General features: G+C 46.1%; 1 protein-coding gene across 1 annotated transcript; it reads left to right on the top strand.

Moving 5' to 3' along the window:
• The first annotated feature begins 15,075 nt into the window (after nucleotides 1–15,075).
• On the top strand, nucleotides 15,076–18,350 carry Psmg3 (proteasome assembly chaperone 3). The gene is made up of 3 exons (XM_027413501.2): nucleotides 15,076–15,239; nucleotides 15,592–15,828; nucleotides 17,872–18,350. The coding sequence occupies exons 2-3, from the start codon at nucleotides 15,613–15,615 to the stop codon at nucleotides 18,022–18,024; spliced, it is 369 nt and encodes a 122-aa protein (XP_027269302.1). The 5' UTR covers nucleotides 15,076–15,239; nucleotides 15,592–15,612; the 3' UTR covers nucleotides 18,025–18,350.
• The last annotated feature ends 263 nt before the right edge of the window (nucleotides 18,351–18,613 follow it).

Below are 18,613 nucleotides of genomic sequence, written 5' to 3'. Positions count from 1 at the left end.
GAGACATTCTGGGTGGCTGAGAGCACTTTCTGCTCTTGCAGAGGCCCCAAGTTCAGTTCCCAGTGCCCATGTCAGATGACTCACAACTGCCTCTAACTCCATCTCCAGGGGCGCTGATGTCCTCTTCTGGCCTCCTCAGGTGCCTGTACCCAGATGACATTCATTTACACAGACACACACACCTTCACAGAAATAGTAAAAACCTACCATCTTTTAGAAGGAAGAAAGGCAATCCCTGGCAAGAAGGTCTATTGTTCCATGAGCCCTGGTGACCCATCTTCCTGCCTGCCCACTGGTGGTGCATTCCAGGCAGTTGAGCATACATACAAAGGGCCCAGCTCTATTCTGACACCTCAGTTCCTCTAGAGAGAACTTGCAGGGTCATGAAGGGCTTCAAAAGCCTCTCCCTCAAGGGCTGGGGAGAGTTGGCTCATCCGTTAAGAGTAGTTGCTCCACTTCCAGAGGACCAAATTTGGTTGCCAGCACCAACATCAGGAAGCTCACTGATTCCACTCACTCCAGGAAGCCTCTAATCCCAGCTCCAGAGGATCTGATGACCTCTTCAGGCTTCCATGGGCATTTACACACATGTACAAACATATACAATACATACAATTTTTAAAATCTTTTTTGTTTGTTTGTTTGTTTTTCAAGACAGGGTTTCTCTGTAGCTTTGGAGGCTGTCTTTGAACTTGCTCAATAGACTAGGCTGGCCTCAAACTCACCTGCTTCTGCCTCCCGAATGCTTGGGATTAAAGGTGTACGCCACCACCAAACAGCTAATTTTTTAATCTTTTAGAGAGCAGAAAGAAAGCAAGCCAGGCATGACGTTGCATGCTTTTAATCCTAGCACTCCAGAGGTAGAGGCGTGTGGATTTCTATGAGTTTTAGACTAACCTGGTGTAAAACCCTGTCTGAAGAAGAAGAGAAGGGGAAGGGGGAGGAAAGGGAGGAGGGAGAGGAAGAGGAACAGGAAGAGGAGGAGGAAGAAGAGGAAGAGGAGGTGGAGAAACAGGAGAAGGGTGAGAAAGAAGATGAAGAGGGGGGAATGAGGAGGAGTTGGGGAGAGACAAGCCAACTTTCTTCTTGTTATACAGCTGTGACAAGGAAATAGGAACCTGTGTACCTGGTCTTGTTTCCCTTTTTGCCAGGGCTACTAGGGAAGTGGAAGCTAAATTTGAGACCTGGAGCTAATAACCACAAGTAAGCCAGTGTCTAGTGTACACAAACCTTATGTTTCCATTATGTTCCTGTCCCCAGCATGTGGTCTGTTCCAATATATGCTTCTTGCTTTTGAACACCCGAGCCATTCACTGTGTCATCCTACCATCTGTGTGTATCGGGGATTCTCTCCAGATGGTGACAGGCTAAGCCTGTATCTACAGTGTGCAGAATCTATCCTAGCCTATACCATGGGCTCAGCAGGTGTCTCTGACATAATTGCCCACAACTTTGAGGAATACGGGTGACTGAATGTAGAGACGTCGGATAAAATAGAGGAGAGGCATAGAGAGAGGGGCATAATTAGCTCCCATCCTCCTGGAAGACATAAATTTTTCCTGATGCACCCAGAGGAAGGAGTGGGATTCACAGTTTTCCAGGAGAGAGGAAGGAAGCCGTTTCTCAACCCACAAGGCCTGGGCATGCATGCTTCAGCATTCTATGGCCTCTGCTGCCCCCTAGATATGATGTCTGGTAATACATGCTCTCTATCAGGCTGGCGACCCTGCTGCATTCTCCTGGTGCCCGAGTCCTTGACCAAATCCACCCTAGGCTCACCCAGCCGTCATGGGTGAATCCCCAGGGCTATAAGGACTGCAGCACTTTTTTCTTTCTTTCCCTCTCTTTCTGATTTAAGATAAATTACTGTCTGCATGATGGTGTGTGGCTCCAACCCCAGCGCTTGGGAAGCAAAGATAGATGGATTTCTGTGAGTTCAAAGTCAGCCTGGTCTCCATAGTGAGTCCCAGTCCATCCACCACTACATAGTAAGATCCTGTCTACAAAATAAATCGAAGCTGTAGCTATTCCACCAAGACCGGAGGTCCCTGTTCAAAGTCATCACCACCATCATAGAACAGCTACTGCCAATCCTGCACCACAGTGGACTGTGTTCTTTCAAACTGTGAGTCAAAATAAATACTTCCTGCTTAAAATACATTTTCCTTTACTTTGTTTTGTGCTTCTTATTTGTCTGATTGACTTTGTGGTTTGAGAAACAATCTCATGTAGCTCAGGCTGGCCTCAAATTCAGCCAAGGATGATCTTGAACTCCAGATTAACCTGCTTCCACCTCCTAACAAACAAACAAACAAACTCATAACACACACATATGTGAACATGGAAATAAAGACCAACCTGATTCCCCACCCCCACCCCAGTGAGCCCCAAATAATCTCAGTCATGTACCACTAGCCTTGTCCACCAGGTAGGAGCCCCTGTGCTTCTTGACGCCCCGTCTCCTAGCAGTGTGTTTCCTCCATCCTTTTCACCCTTTTGTTGCCTGTTGGTCTGGCTGGGGGTGGGCTGTTCTTGTTTTCATCCCATGCTGACAGAACCTGTGGCTCCTGGCTCCACATCTGTCTAAACACTGTAGGGAAGTGGTTGCACCAGGAAGCCTTTGGGTCAGTTCTTCTAACTGAATGAAAACCCAAGAAAGCATTTCTTTTCTGGGTAGTTAAGTGGATGGATGGGTAGGTGGATGGATAGGTAGATGGATGGGTGATGGGTGGGTAAGTGACAGGTTGGATGGATGGATGGGTTCATGAATGAATGGGTGGGAATGGATGAATAATCAATACAGGGATGAGCAGATGGATGGATGGATGGACGGATCCGTGTTTGTTGATGGGTGCATGCATGCATGGGTAATAGGTGGATGAATGGACAAGATGGATGGTTGGATAGGTTGCTGGATTTCTGGATGAATGAATGGATGGATGATGTCTGGGTAGGTGGATGAGATGTACGGTTGTATGGATGCATGAATAAATGGATAGATGGATGGATGGATGGATGGATGGATGGATGGATGGATGGATTATGGCTGGTAGGTGGATGGGTGATGAGGGATATTCTTCTGTATATGTGTTTCTCTTCTTTGTTGATGAATAAAACACTGATTGGCCAGGCAGGATGATAGGTAGAACTAGGAGACAAGGAGGATTCTGGGAAGTATAGGCAAAGAGGAATCATCATGTGATTCCAGGAAGTGACATAGCTGGGCAGAAACTGCCACTAGGTAACAATAGAGGTCTGGAGGTCTGTACAGACAGGCAGGAAGTAATGTAGCTGGGCAGAAAGAGGATATAAGCAGGGACAAACAGGAATCATTCTCTTCTCCGTGGAGACACTGCACAGTCACGATGTAGCAGGCAAAGGAGTTGCAGGTCCGGCATTCCCCGGTAAGGTAAGACCATGTGCAAATACTTAGATTAATAGAGATGGGTTAATAATTTACACAGAGCTAGCCAATAGAAGCCCAAACCAACAGCCAACAGTTTCATAATTAATATAGCTTCTGTGTGTTTATTTGGGGGTTCAAAAGTGGCTGCGGAACTGGGTGGGAACACTGTTACAGATGGGTTAGTGACTTGAGCACTTTCCGAGGAGGCTCCCAGCAGTGCAATACAGGCACATCATAGCAAAGAGACCTGTGTGAACTGAGGTATTGAGGGTGAAGGAATGTGGGCAGGATGATGGTATCATATGCTATCAGAGGCACGCACACACACACACACACACACACACACACACACAACAACAACAACAACAACAACAACAACAACAACAACAGCAGCAACAACAGTAACTGCTAGAGTTAGTTCACACGGGACTCTGAATTAAAGCCAGGTCTTCGGGGTGATTCTATTTGGGGTTATTGGAACATTTTGGAGGTCTTCAGGTCACTAGAGGCATGCCTCCCACCTCTCTCTTTCCCTCTGGCTAATGAGGTAAGTGGCTTTGCTCTACCGTATGCTCAGTCACTGATTGTGAATGGTACAGCTGTGAGCATGGGTGTGCAAATGCCTCTTTGAGATCCTATTGCTACTGTGTTTGTGTGAGTGCATGTGTTCATCTGTGTGCAAATACATATGTGTGCACATGCATATGGAGGTCAGAGGTCAATCCAGGTGTCATTATTTAGGTAACATCCACCTTGTTTTTTGAGACAGGGTTTCCCCTTGGCCTGGTGTTCCCCAGTTCAGCTAGGCTGGCTGGCCAGTGAGCCCCAGAGATCTTCCGATCTCTGCTTGCCCAGTACTGGAATTATATACACACACCTCCATACTCATCTCTGTCATGTGGTTTCTAGTTAAATCAGGTCTTCATGCTTGCAAGGCAAGTACTTAGCCATCTATCTTACTTTTCTGCTGCTGTGAGAAAATACTCTGACAAAAGCAACTTAAGGGAGTAGTGGTTTATTCTGGCTTGTACAGTCCATTGTGGTGGGGAGGTCAAGGCTTCAGCTTGAAGCCACTGGTCACACCGAATCTGCAGTCAGAAAGCCATGAGTGTGTGATGCTGCTCAGCTGGCTCCCTTTCTCCACCTATACAGCTCAGGATGCCAGCCAGGAAATGGCGCCAACCACATTAGAAGAGTTTTTCCCACCTCAATTAACACATCCAAGATAATCCTGCACAGGCACACCCAAAGGCGCAGCTCCAAGATTATTCTAGAAGGCTGGAGATGGAGTGAGTTGGCAGAGTGCTTATCTTTACCAGCTTTAGTTGTCTGAAATGTATGTGTGAGAGCCTAAGTTCAATCCCCGGTACTGAAAAAAGAAAATACCAAAGTGGGGTAGTGTAGCTAAGTGGTGGAGCATCCACCTTTACATCATATGTGAGGCTCTGGGTTTTATTCCCAGCACTGAAAACAAAACAAAGCTGGTTATCCAACAGCTTTCCAATTCGCTCGTACTTCTTTGCATGGCTGCCAACGATAGCAGGTGCTCCGGTTGCTCTGCACCCTTGTCAGCACTTGGCATTGTTGGCTCATCTTTAGTATTGCATTTGTTTTGCCTGGGCAGGATTTAGCAGCAGCTGTCTCATGGTGAGTGTTTGGATCGACTCTAGCTTGCAGTGCTGTCGACATTTGGATATGGGAAAGCCTTCCCGAATCTTTGCAGAGCTGTAGACATTCAGATGTGGGAAAGCCTTCCAAACATGCAAAATGCAGAAATTCCTGTTGTGGGTCCTTCTTCCACATAACCCCTGGGGTTCCATTTGGTGACCTTCCTAAAAGTTTCATGACCAGAAAGCCCTGTGTTGAACCGTCACTACTGTCCTATGAACCTCTGCACCAGCCCAGTGACACAGACAATGCATTTAAGAGTCACACTGTACCATCGCACTTCACAATACTGCTTTGCTCCTGAAGGACAAAAATCAGCCCTGAAGCTGGACCTGATTCCCCAGTCCTGTAATCCCAGCTCTGCAGGAAGCTGAGGCAGGAGGATTACAAGCTCAAGGAATACTTGAGCTCCACAGCAAATTCAGGGCCAGCCTGGGCAATTCACCCTTTCTCAAAATAGTAAAGAGAGGACTGAAAATGTAGCTCAGTAGTAGAACTCTTGCCTAGAATTTCCCCAGTGAGGGGCAGGGTGCATGACTCCACAATAGGTCACCTATCTAGACTCCCCCAGTAAGGAGAAATGGATCAATAATAGAACATTTACCTAGTTGGTCAAGGATCTGGGTTCAGTCCCCATCATGGCAGATGGTGCTGATGAGCAAACATATGGCTCCAAGGCTATGGTCTGGGGTAAGAAAAGTAAGGGACAAAAATTATGGGTACACCACTTTTCTCTGCCCTGGCAGTTGCTTCCTGGGGCTCTGGAATAATTCTACTTGTCTCCAAGTGTCTTTATTTCCTCATCTGTGAAATGAACAAATGGCAAGATGGCCAAGGTTTCTGCTACTATGATTGCCATAATTCTAAGCAGACACTGAACCTTTGAGCCATGAGTTCAGCCCCATTTTGGAGGATTCTAGGCAGGTATCCTACTGCCAAGCCACACCCAACCCCTTCATATCTCCTGGAGGGGAAAAAGCATATGCAGCAAGACACTTAAATTTAGACTGGCGATTTTGGCAGAGGTAAAGAAGAGAGTGGGCTTCTTTGCCAGTTATTTCTTTGAAATAACTTCTGAAAATATTGAAAAAAGGCTTCCAGCAATTGCACGTGGATCAAGGTTTCATTTCTTAGAGGGCTAAACAAATAGTTCAAGATGTGAGGTGGTACTGTCCAATATCTGTACTGAAGGCAGAGAGCCTCAGTTGAGGAGCGAAAAGATTGTTGTATTTGAGCTTGACTAGTTTAGGCACAAACAAGGTAACACACTAACTCTTAATTCTGTACCACTGTGGGATCTGGACTGACAACAAGGATGTCCTTTGTGGGATTTTCCTTCCTTATGGATTTCATTTGTTTGGTCTTGAACTGGATTGAGCTCCTGATCCTCCTGCCTTTATCTCCTGAGTACTGGGATTACCGTTTCATTCAATGCTGGAGATAAACCCCAGAGCTTTGTGCATGCTAGACAAGCACTCAACTAACTTCTACCAACACACAATAAATGAATCCTCAATGAAATCCTGAGAATTACTCAGCAGGAGGCAAGCAAGGGATTAGGCTGAGTGTCAACTGAAGAATTTAGGATGGGAGTGTGTAGGGAGCAAGACATACATACATACATACATACATACATACATACATACATACACACACACACAAACCCATCCATCCATCCATCCATCCACCCATCTATCCACCCATCTATGCATCAGCCCTCAGCTGCAGAGTGGCCAAAGTAGGGAAGGTTCCAAAGGCAGTCACTCCCTCTGGCCTGGCTCCTTATTTGTTACCTGCCTCTAAGCCTTCATCCTAGAACTTGTAGAGGGTGGAGCTATATCTCTGAGGCTGATTTAGGTTTATCAAGCATGAGGCAGCAGCTACAGAGGCAGGTACATTACCCACACTGCCAAAACTTGTCTTTCCTTTAATTATTTTTAATTTTTAATTTTTTTGGAAACAGTATATATAAGTCAGGGTTCTCAAGAGGAACAGAATGGCTTGTTAGTTTTACATTAAAAGGAGACTTACATCACCTATGTCCACAAGAACACAGGAAATAGATGAGCTTACAGCAGCAAATCCCAAAGAAGGGAATTGAACTCATAATGCCATTACCAACAACAAAAATAACAGGAACTGTCAATTACTGGTCATTAACATCCATTAATATAAATGGTCTCAATTCACCTATAAAAAGACACAGGCTAACAGATTGGATACAAAAACAGAATCCATCCTTCTGCTGCAGACAAGAAACACACCTCAACCTCACAGACAGGGTTGGGAAAAAAATTTTCAAACAAATGGATCTAAGAAACAAGCTGGTTTACCTATCCTAATATCTAACAAAATAGACTTCAAACTAAAATGAACCAAAAAAAAAAAGATAAAGAACTTTTTTGAAGCAGAAACAGGCACCCACAGCTAAGCACTGAACCATACTCCTGGAATCAAGTTGTGGAGAGGGAGCAGGGATGAGCAAAGGAGCCAAGACGGTGCTGAAGAAACCCAAAGAAACAGTTGACCTGACCTAGTGAGAGCATGGAGACCCTAGTCATTAAGCTGGAGCAATAGCATTGGACCGAACTAAGCCCTCTGAATGTGGGTGCCAGCTAGGAGGCCAGGACAGTCTATGGGACCTCTAACAGTGGAGCCAGTCTTTAACCCTAGAGCACAAATGGACTTTGGGAGCCCACTCCCTATGAAGGGATACTAATTGCAGCCCAGATACAGCAAGGAGGGCCTAGGCCCTCCCCAAAATGATATGACAGACTTTTAAGGTCCCTCATGGAGGGCCTCATTATCCCTGGGGAGGAGTTGGGGGATGGGTTGGGGGTTGTGGGAAACATGGGAGGAGGGGAGGTCAAGGGAATGGGAGGATGGATATGTAAATATGAGTAGTAATTAAAGAACTAAAAAAATAAAAAAAGATAAAGAAGGACATTTCATACTTATCACAGGAAAAATCCATCAAGAGGAAATCTTAATTCTGAACATCTATGCCTCAAACACAAGGGCTCCTGCATTTGAGGAAAAAAAAAGAGACTTACTAGATTGGCTTATATGATGTGGTCTGGGTAGTCTGGCAATGGCTGTCTCACACTGTAGAAACTGAAAACTTGGTAGCCACCTAGTCAGTGCCCTGCCTGGATGTCTCAGCAGGTCGGTGCTAAAGGCAGAGGATTCCACTGAGGTTCTGGTCTTTGGTCCTTGCTAGAAAACTAAAGAAGCTGGGTTCTAATGGCAGTGGCAGCAAGATGCTAACAGAGTAGGTGCACCTGCCAGAGGGACATGAAGGCAGGCAGGCAAAAAATCAAAAGCTTCTCCTTCTCAGATCTCTTTTTATGTGAGCTGCCAATGGAAGGCGCTGCCCACAAGAATGATGGGGCTTTCCACCTCAATTAAATGGATCAGTCCCTCACACGTGTGCCCAATGGCTTACCTGTTGACTGAGTTTGTATTCACTCATATTAACAACCAAGACTATTCATTGCACAGTCTCACTAAGTAGCCCAGGCTATGTAGGACTCATGCTTCTCATGATTTGGCCTCCCAAGTTCTGGGAATGCAGGCGTGCCAGCTGCCGGACTCACCCTGCTTCTACTTGCCAACGCTCATGAGTGGAGAGAGCAGAAAACAAGCCAGGGATTCACCTCTTGCATCCACATGTCTGTGTCTTCTATTGACCTGAGAAGAATAAGAAACTCTAGCAAGTCTCTTGGGTGTGCCTGGTCCCCCAAACTGAAGCCTTTTGACAAATGGGATGCCAGCAAGAAGGAAGTGCAGACACAAGGCCACACTGTGAGAGAACTTTGCAGGTATGGTGTTCAATAAAGAAGCCAAATGAAAAACATCACTGGCTGTAGGAAGCCTTTGCATGAACTGTCTAAAAGAGGTGAATGGCGGACAAAAAAGGCATCTCTAAAATTTGCAGGCCAGCCACCCTAACCTACCTAGTGAATTCCAGGCCAACAATAGATCCCGTCTGAAAACGAAAGGTGGAAGGGGCCCAAGGAAGGACACCTGAAGTTGTCCTCTGACATCTACATGCATGGTGCACACAGGGTTAAGCACCGAGAAGAGTGGCCAGGATGCCAAATGACACTCCAATTAGGAGCTATTTGATTTGCATATTCAATGAGGAAGTAGCACCATTGCAAAAAAAAAAAAAAAAGTAAATAAGTACAAAACCATCATGCCCTTCTTTATTACTGTACTGGCAAAACCCCCACACCAAAAGGATCATGGTTGAACCACCATCCAGCTTGTTAGAAAAAAAAATTTGACCCTTCAACTTCAATCCCAGCACTTGGGAGGCAGAAGCAATCAGATCTATGAGAGTTTGAGGTCAACCTAGTCTTCAAAGTGAGATCCAGGACAGTCAAGGCTATGCAGAGAAATCCTGTCTCAAAAAAAAAAAAAAAAAAAAAACAGAGCTGGAGAGATGGCTCCAAGGTTAAGAGCACTGGCAGCTCTTCCAGAGATCCTGAGTTCAATTCCCAGTAACCACATGGTGGCTCACAACCATCCATTATGAGATCTAGTGCCCTCTTCTGGTGGGCAGATATACATGGAAGCAGAATGTTGTATACATAATAAATAAAATCTTTAAAAAAAAGATTTGCTTTTATCTATGTGTGCGTGTCTATGTGAGGGTATATGAGGGTATTCGATGTATATGAGGGTGAGTTGAGGGGTCAGAATAAGGCATGGGATCTCCTGGAGCTGAAATTATAGGAGGTTGTGAGTCACAGGATGGGTGCTGAGGACACAGCCAGGTTCCCGGAAGCACAGCAAGCACGCCCAACTGCTGAGGTGTCTCTCCACACCTCACAACAACTCTCAGTCCATTTATTGTATTCTTATTTTTGTACTTTGAATTTTTATGCATATGAGTGCTTTGCCTGCATGTGTGTCTGTGTGCCACATGCCTGCCTAGTGAAGGAAGACACCAGAAGAGGACATTGGACCTCCTGGAACTGGAAATACAGGTATTTGTTAGTGGTTTTGTAGGTGCTCTAATTCAAAGTCAGTTTCTCAGGAAAAGCAGCCAGATCTCTCTCCAGACACCTCTACCTTTTTTTCTTTTCTGTATTTGTTCTTTTGGGGTTTTTTGTTTTGTTTTGTTGTTTTTGTTTTTTGTTTTTTTGCTTTTTTGGATACATTATTTCACGCATCCCAGGCTAAACCTGAAGTCAGGCTGCCTTTGAACTCCTGACCCTCCTGCCTTGACTTCCCAGTACTAGCATGGAAGGCATGCACAATCACACTCCATTTTTATGTAGTGCTGGGAATCAAAATATACATGCTGGGCAAGTGTTCTGTCACCAGAGCCTCTTCTCCACTCTCTCAAGTCAATTTCCTTTTCAGTCAGGGTCAAGGTCTCATCATACTGCCCAAGGCTAGCCTTAAATTCGACATCTTCCTGCCTCAGCCTCCCAGTGCTGGAGTTCAGGCATGCACTACCACACTTGGCATCAATAACACTCTTACCCCCTAATTGGCACTATTAATTTCATTTTGGTTTTCTGTTGCTGTCATAAAAGACCCTGACAAAAGCAGCTTATGGAAGAAAGGGGAATTCTGGCTCACTGGTCCAGAGAGATAAAGCCTACTGTAGGGAGAAGGCATGGTTGCAGGCAGGTGTGGTGGCAGAAGCAGAAAGCTCGCAGGCCACATTGCATCCAGTACTCAGGAAGCAGAGCATGATGGGGAAAGTGGAATCTGTCTATAAAGCCTCAAGGCCCACCCTGTGTGACCCACTTTCTCCAGCCAGACTCCACCTCCTTAAGGCTCCACAACGCCTACTGAAGACCAAATGTTCAAACTCACAAGCCTAAAGGAGATATTCCAGACTCAAACTACAATTGTCATTTTATTATTATTATTATTAGAGTGTGTGTGTGTGTGTGTGTGCGCGCGCGCGCGCGCGCGTGCGTGTGCATGCATGCACTCGAACGTGCTTGCGATCTCCATTGGTGGACATCACATTCCCTGGAGCTGGAGTTACAGGTTGTTGTGAGCTATCCAGTGTGGGTGTTGGAACCCACACTCATAAGAACAAGAGCAGCAAGTGCTCATAATCGCTGAACCATCTCTCCAGTCCCAAAAACTGCTATTTTAAATGTGTCTACTTAACGTCTTTTTTTCCAACCCAGTCTAGTGGTGGTGCACACCTTTAATCCCAGCACTAGGGAAGCAGAGTCAGGTCGAGTTCTGGGAGTTCGAAACTAGCCTGGTCTACAGAGTGAGTTCCAGGACAGCCAGGGCTACACAGTGAGACCCTGTCTCAAAAATAAGAAAGTGAGGGGCGGGGAGTGTCTTTCTTTCCAGTGCAATAGCCTCTCCAACACATACTGAAGAACAGCTAAACAAGAAATGAGAGGCCTCCATTTTTAAAATTATCTTCGTGTATGATGTGTGTGTGGTGTTTATGATGGGGAGGTTCTCATGCTACAGTGCCCATCAGAGAACAGCCTCTGACTTTCATCCTCACCCGCCACCTTGTTTGAGGCAGGGTCTCTTGTTTACTGCTGCATACACTACACTAGCTGGCCCTGGAGCTTCTAGAGATTCCCGTCTGCACCTCCCATCTCTCCAAAAACACACTGGAATTACAAACACACATTGCTGCAGCAGGCTTTTTACACCGGTTCCAAGGGTTTGAACTCAGGTCCTCACACTTGCACAGAAAGTGCTTTTCCCACTGAGCTCTGATTGTGCAAGTCCTGCCCATGCATCCATTTAAGACATGGGAAGGTCCCCTCCCTGAAACAATCGCACGTAGCCAGACACAACCTTTTCCCTATTTTCCTTCTGACTTGATCAACAGACAAAGATCTAAACCAGCCTGGAGTCAATCCCTCACCTAGCTGCTTAACAATGTGACCAGAATGCTGTCCATCTTGTTCCTCAATATCCCTTTTGTAAAGGTGATTGCTATGTTTCCAGGGCTTCCACAAGCTGGGGAGGCAGAGTTCCTGGACCTCTGTCTCTGAAAGAGAACGAATAACAAGGTGGATCAAAAGCTTTTGAAGATTTCTCTAGGCAAAGCAACACGCCAGCAATTTGCTTTTGCGGTGTGTGGGCGGATGTGTGTTTAAATTTAGAACCGACAAAAAGACTTTGCTGAGAAATCTATACGCTCCTTGCTTCTTGAGTATTAGTGCCATGAAACCCTAATCTTCCCCTCTTCACGTGCCAACTGCAAGAATGCTCAGAAACGAGTTTCCTCTCGATCTGCGTCTATTCCCATCATGCTTTGTATGCATGCCTTTTCTTTCACACCACCAAGAAATCATTTTGGAAGCAAGCTTCATACGACTCGACGGAGCTTGGATAAGGAGTCATTAACTCAAGGAAGGAAGGAGTGAAATTGTTGAGAAGAATGCCTGAGCTGTCTAAGGACTTTAGTGTGTAAGCAGAAGCGTGGCTTTTTTAGGACAGTCAGCAGAATACATTGAAAAGCTTCAGAGGTGGGGTTTCCAGGGCTATCGACCTCTGGGAAAGGGTCTCAAGGCTGCGATTTCTCTTAGTATCTGCCCACAATTTTCCCAGTCAGTGAAACCTCCCGCAGGGAGACAGTGGAGCTTTCTGGTTTGGATGCAAAACTCACCCTTCCCATAAGCCTCAGTGAAGATCAGAGGTTTCAGGCATTAGCTGGGACCTGGTGAGTGTCAGTGGCCCAGGCTCAAGTATCTTCAGCAAGGGTCAGGGAATGGAGTCAGGCTTTAAGCTGAACATCAGGGAAGGTCAGGGTGGGGTCAAACCACACTTTGAACATTCTATTTTCAAAGGGGGCTCATGATGTTTCTAAGGGAGCTGTGAAGATGAAATGATCTAGGCATGCAACAACAAAGAAATGGGTAAGGAAAATAGAAGTATACACACAGTGGAGCTTCAGCCATAAAGAAGAATGGGTGGGGCTAAGAAGATGGCTGTTGGTGAAGCTCTCACCTTGCAATCACAAAAACCAAAGTTCCATTGCCAGAAGCCATATTTAAAAGCCTGGAGATCTAGTACAGCCTGTAATGCCAGCGCTGGGGAGCTGGAGATAGGCATTTCCCTGGGCTTGCTAACAGTCAGCCTAACCTAATTAGTGATCTCTAGACCAGTGAAAGACCCTACCAAGCTCAAGAAGCAAGGTGTAGCCAGGTGTGGTAGCACACACCTTTAACCCCAGCAGAGGCAGGTGAATCTCGGAGTCTGAGACCAGCCTCATCTACACAATGAGTTTCAGGCCAGCCAAGGCTACATAGTGAGATCCTGTCTCAATTGGGGGCGGGGGGAGGCAGAACAGAAAAAAGGTGGGTATACAGCTACCGAGATACAGTACCTCCTAAATTGACCTCTGACCTCCACACATATGTGCACAAAAAAAAAAAACAAAACGAGGTCAACATTCTTGAAAATAGATGAAGCTGGAGATAATCATGTTAAACAAATTAAGCCAGTCTCAGAAAGACAGATGCTGTGTTTTCTCTCATTTGTTGTTCCTAGATTTTACATAGTCACTGGGAGTGTGTGTGTGTGTGTGTGTGTGTGTGTGTGTGTGTGTGTGCGTGTTAAATTAAAGAAATTAATTTGTTTAGGAAAATGGAGAGGACTAACAGGAGGGGGGAAGGGGCAGGTAATAGGAATAAAGGGAATATGCTCAATTTTCAATCTATACTTACAAGAAAAATTGTTTTAATTTAATGGCTCAAAGTTAAGAGCACTGGCTGCTCTTGCAAATGACCAGGTTTGGTTCCCAGCACCTACATGGCAGCCCACAACTGTCTGTAACTCCAGTTCCAGGGAATCCAATGCCTTCTTCCGGCCTCGGGGGTTACTGCATTCACATGGTACACATACATTGAGGCAGGCAAAAATATTCATACAAATTTTGAAAAATGGTGTTTATTGTTTTTAATTCTGTAAGATGAGCAGTACCTAACGTAAATGAATAGATTTGTTCCTCAAAACCCAAAAGAAAAGAAGGAAGGAAATGAAAAATGAAGAGAAGGAGGAAAAACATTAAATTGTAACTTAGCTCAGCTTGAATGCTTGCACAAACTCCTGGGGCTTTTTGTTTGTTTTTGGGGGGTTTTTTTTGTTTGTTTGTTTTGTTTTTGTTTTTTTTTGTTTTTTTTTTTTTTTTTTTTTGAGACAGGGTTTTTCTTTGTAGCCCTGGCTGTCCTGGAGTTCATTCTATAGACCAGGCCACCCTCAAACTCACAGAGATCTGCCTACCTCTGCCTCCAGAGTGCTGGGATTAAAGTTGGATGTATGGCACCAACGCCAAACTCCTGGATTTTTATCTCCACACCACATAAACCATGCATAGTGGTATGTGTCTGTCATCCCAGCATGTGGAAGGTGGAAGTAGGAGAATCAGGGGTTCAAGAGCATCCTTGGCCAACCTAGGCTACTTGAGAACCTGTCTCAAAAAAAGAAGAAAATAATCCCAGAACTCTGAAGGCAAAGGCAGGCAGGTTCCTGTAAATTCGAGGCCAGTCTGGTCTACATAGTGAGTTCCCCAATAACCAGGGCTACATAAAGATACACTGTCTCGAAAAAACAAACCAACAAATAAAACTAGATGGATGGATGGATGCATGGATGATAGAGTGTGCCTTAGCCAAAGCCAGGTATACACCAAATGAGAAAAATATATATATAAACCGGGAGGTGGTGACCCATGCCTTTAATCCCAGCACTTGGGAGGCAGAAGCAGGCAAATCTCTGAGTTCCAGGCCAGCCTGGCTACACAGAGAAGCCCTGTCTCGAAAAACAACAAAAACAAACAAACAAAAAGAAATAGTAACCATTACTGCCATCCCACTCCACAGCTGAGACACAAAGCCCCGACACTGGAGTCCAAGCACCGCCCAAGGAATCTTGAAGCTCCTAGACCCAGAGGCACAGTGTCCCTTTAACAGGAAGCCTGGCGTCTCCTTTACAACACGGAACCTAAGGCTGTGGAACTGCGGAGACCCACGGACCGGACCAAGGACCGGAAGCGGAAGTTCTCGGCCCGCGCTAAGTGAAAGCGGGCTACATTGTTCATTGACATTCATGTTTGGCGCGGTTGATGCAGTGAGCGCTGTGGCTGCGGGTTTCGGACCGGCTGTAGTCAATAGTGTCCCAACCGTTCCCAGCCCTGCGCGGTCGGGGTTCCCCGGTGAGCTTGGCGTTTTCCATTCCCCCTTGTATCTACAAGCAGGCGACAGGTGGGGCAGTAATCACAGGCGGTGCGGCTGGACAAAAAAACAGAAACTAACAGAAGCCTGTCTGAACATGCGCACACTTGGTTTTGAGTTGAGGCAGGGTATTAGAATAGCGTCTCTCCCTTGTAACCAAGGCTGGCCTCGAACTTGGGGGTCCTCCAGTCTCGGCCTCCCTTGTGCTGGGATGATAGGCATGTGCCACCGCTTGCAGCTTGGAATGGCCTGCTTGGCATTTCTGCTTTGTAGCTACAGGTTATATCTGACTCTGACTGCTCCCTCCCTTTTTCCTTTTCTTTAAAATTGAAGCCTCCACTGAAGAACGGGACCATGGAAGACAAACCGTTGGTATTTTCGAAACAGAAGACAGAAGTAGTTTGCGGTGTGCCCACCCAGGTGATCTGCACGGCCTTCAGCAGCCACATTTTGGTTGTGGTGACCCAGTTCGGGAAGATGGGTACACTAGTCTCCTTGGAGCCCAGCAGCGTGGCCAATGACATCAGCAAGCCAGTGCTCACCACAAAAGTCCTCCTCGGGCAGGACGAGGTAAAGGGGTTGGGAGAACAATCTTTGCTGGCGTCATTTTTCCATAAGGACATGGGTGTCTGATAAGGACCCCTCCATACACACCCAAGGACACAGTCAGCATTCTCCAGACCTTTCAGATCTGAGGGTGCCCTGGCTGCCCCTAGTGATGCTTTTCCCATCGTGTCAGCATTTTTACTCAACACTCAGTGGAGCTATTGATTTTGTGACACAGCCATCTCCTCAGTTTGACCCGTCGTGATGGCTTTATGTTAATGAAGGCTTGATGTTTACGTCTGCTTCTTCAGTCTTGACAGCATTCCCCTTTGTATGCATGTCTATCTGGATTAGGGATAACCAGAGAGATGGTATGCAGAGGCACCAAGGGGGAAAAATCCTAATGATGCCTCGTCAGCTGTTTGTTATATCTGCGGTGTGCAGTCCACTGAGCCCTTCGAATAACTGTTGTCTTGGCTTCCCTGGAGGTGACTTAGGGAAGGTGTGGGAAGCTGGTCTGGATCCATGATGGGTGCTTAAGGAGAGCATCGGGAAACAGTGTTTGAGCTGGGTGTGGTTGTGCAGGCCTGTAATCCTCTCACTTGGTAGACTGGAGCAGAAGGGTTGCTGCAAGTTTATGATCAGACTGAGCTATGCAATGAGTTCGAGGCCAGCTGGGGATAGATCCTCCTTTCCCCCTTAAGAAAACAAAAACCAGGGCTGGAGACAAGGTTCAGCAGATAAGAGCACTGACTGTTCTTCCAAAGAACCTGGGTTTGATTCCCAGCACCCACATGGTGGCTCACAACCATCTGTAACTCCAGTCCTAGAAGATTCAGCACCTTCCTCTGTGGGTATGTATATGGTACACAGTCATATAGTCAGGCAAAACATCCATATACATAAAGACAAATAAATATATTAAAAGAAAATTGGAGGGGTGGTGGTGCACGCCTTTAATCCCAGCACTTAGGAGGCAGAGGCGGGTGGGTCTCTTCCAGTTCAAGGTCTACATAGTGAGTTCCAGGAGTTTCCAACAACAAAAGAAAAAATACAAACAAAAAACCCAAAAGCCACTTGGTACAGTGTGGTTCCAGCACTTGGGAGGTAGGAACAAGAGGACCAGGGGTTCAGTTTCTCCTTTTTTGTTGTTATTTTTTGGTTTTTTGTTTTTAGAAATAGGGTTTCTCTGTGTACCTCTGGCTGTCCTGAAACTCCCTCTGTTCCAGGCTGGTTATTACAGCTATATAAGGGCAATGTGAGCTACATGAGACCCTCTATTTAAAATGCAGGGAATGTTGAGATAACTCAGGAGTAAAGGCACTTGGCGTGCAAGCCTGTGTTCAGCTCCCTGAACCCACAGTGGAAGGAAAGAACTAACTGCCACAAGTTGTACTCTCTCATATATACACTATATATATTAAGTGGAGACTAAATAGCTCTATGTATCAGTGCACATCTTTAATCTTAACACTTAGGAGATGAAAGTAGGCCTGGTCTACATAGCAAGTTCCAGATCAACCAGGGCTATACAGTGAATTCTTGCCTCACAAATAAATAAAGGATGGATGGATGGAGTGGAGACTGAGGAAATAGCTCAATTCCTAAAGTCCTTGCAAGCATGGCCTGAGTTCGATCCTCTGAATTCACATAAAAAAGCTTGGTGGTGAGTGCCTTTGATCCTAGCACTAGGGAGGCTAAGCCAGCCTCAGAGACAGAAGGATTCTGGGGCTTGCTGGCCATGCAGTCTGGAGAATTCCAGGTCAATGAGACCTCGTCTCAAAGTAGATGATGGTGTTCTACGGCTGATACCTGGGGTTGTCTTCAGGTCTCCTCAAGCCCACACACATGCACACTCTTTTTTAAAAAAACAAACTGGATATGATAGCATATGCCTGGAATCCTAGCACTCAGGAGGCTAAGTAAGTAAGATCGCCATGAGTTCAATAACCTAAGCTATATGAATCCCAAGCTAGCCTGAGTTAAAGACAGTTGACAAACTGTCTTAAAAAAAAAAAAAAAGTGAGGTTTCCTGCAGTCATGGTCCTGTCTTCCCCCCCTCCCCAGCCTCTCATCCATGTCTTTGCGAAGAACCTGGTATCGTTTGTGTCTCAAGAAGCAGGAAACAGAGCTGTCCTCCTGGCCATGGCTGTGAAGGACAAGAGCATGGAGGGGCTGAAGGCCTTGAAGGAGGTGATCCGGACATGCCAGGTGTGGTGACCTGCAGTCAGCAGGGCATGACAGTGGGATCTGGCGGACGCTCAGCAGGATCTGTGAGACCCTTCTTTCGAGTGCCAGGACAGTCAAGTGGAGACTCATTCTCTGGCTTTAGCCCTTGAAGCTGGAAATAACATGCAGATCTCAGGGGACTCTCACTGTGTGACTGCTGTGTTCCACCTGGGGCACTGGAAACGGTTCTGGGCTGCAGCAGAGGCACCTGCTGAGTGGAAACCATCAGCCAGTTTTGGGGACTGGCAGCCCTAGGTGTGCAGCAGCACTTGTGGGGATACTTTTTTTTTTTTTTATTAAAAAAATAAAATACTTGGCTAGTCTTGTCAATAATGCTGAGACATTGTGGTCATGTGTCAAGCTTCAGGGCACCTGAGGTGGGAGGAAAACCTGTTTAGCAAAAGCACAGTACACGGTTGCTGGTGTATGAGGTAGATCCCAGGCATACAGTCAGCCAGCATTGGGTACTGTCCTCCCTATGTGGGGGCATGGGCCAGAGCCTCAAGTTACTGAATATAGTGAGGGACATGCATGTGCAGAGACCAGATGTGTGGCAAGCAGAACAAGGGTGACCATGCAG

The sequence above is a fragment of the Cricetulus griseus genome, chromosome 4 (assembly GCF_003668045.3).
Source record: "Cricetulus griseus strain 17A/GY chromosome 4, alternate assembly CriGri-PICRH-1.0, whole genome shotgun sequence".
NCBI lineage: Eukaryota > Metazoa > Chordata > Mammalia > Rodentia > Cricetidae > Cricetulus > Cricetulus griseus.
The sequence above is the reverse complement of the archived record's forward strand: the minus strand, read 5'-3'. Positions and strand labels throughout refer to the sequence as shown.

What these genes read in the sequence shown, in the direction of transcription:
- Psmg3 (XM_027413501.2), top strand. Translation starts at nt 15,613, where the DNA reads ATGGAAGACAAACCGTTGGTATTTTCGAAACAGAAGACAGAAGTAGTT. An exon ending in TCCTCCTCGGGCAGGACGAG is followed by an intron (nt 15,829 to 17,871) that starts GTAAAGGGGTTG and finishes CCCCCTCCCCAG; the next exon opens with CCTCTCATCCATGTCTTTGC.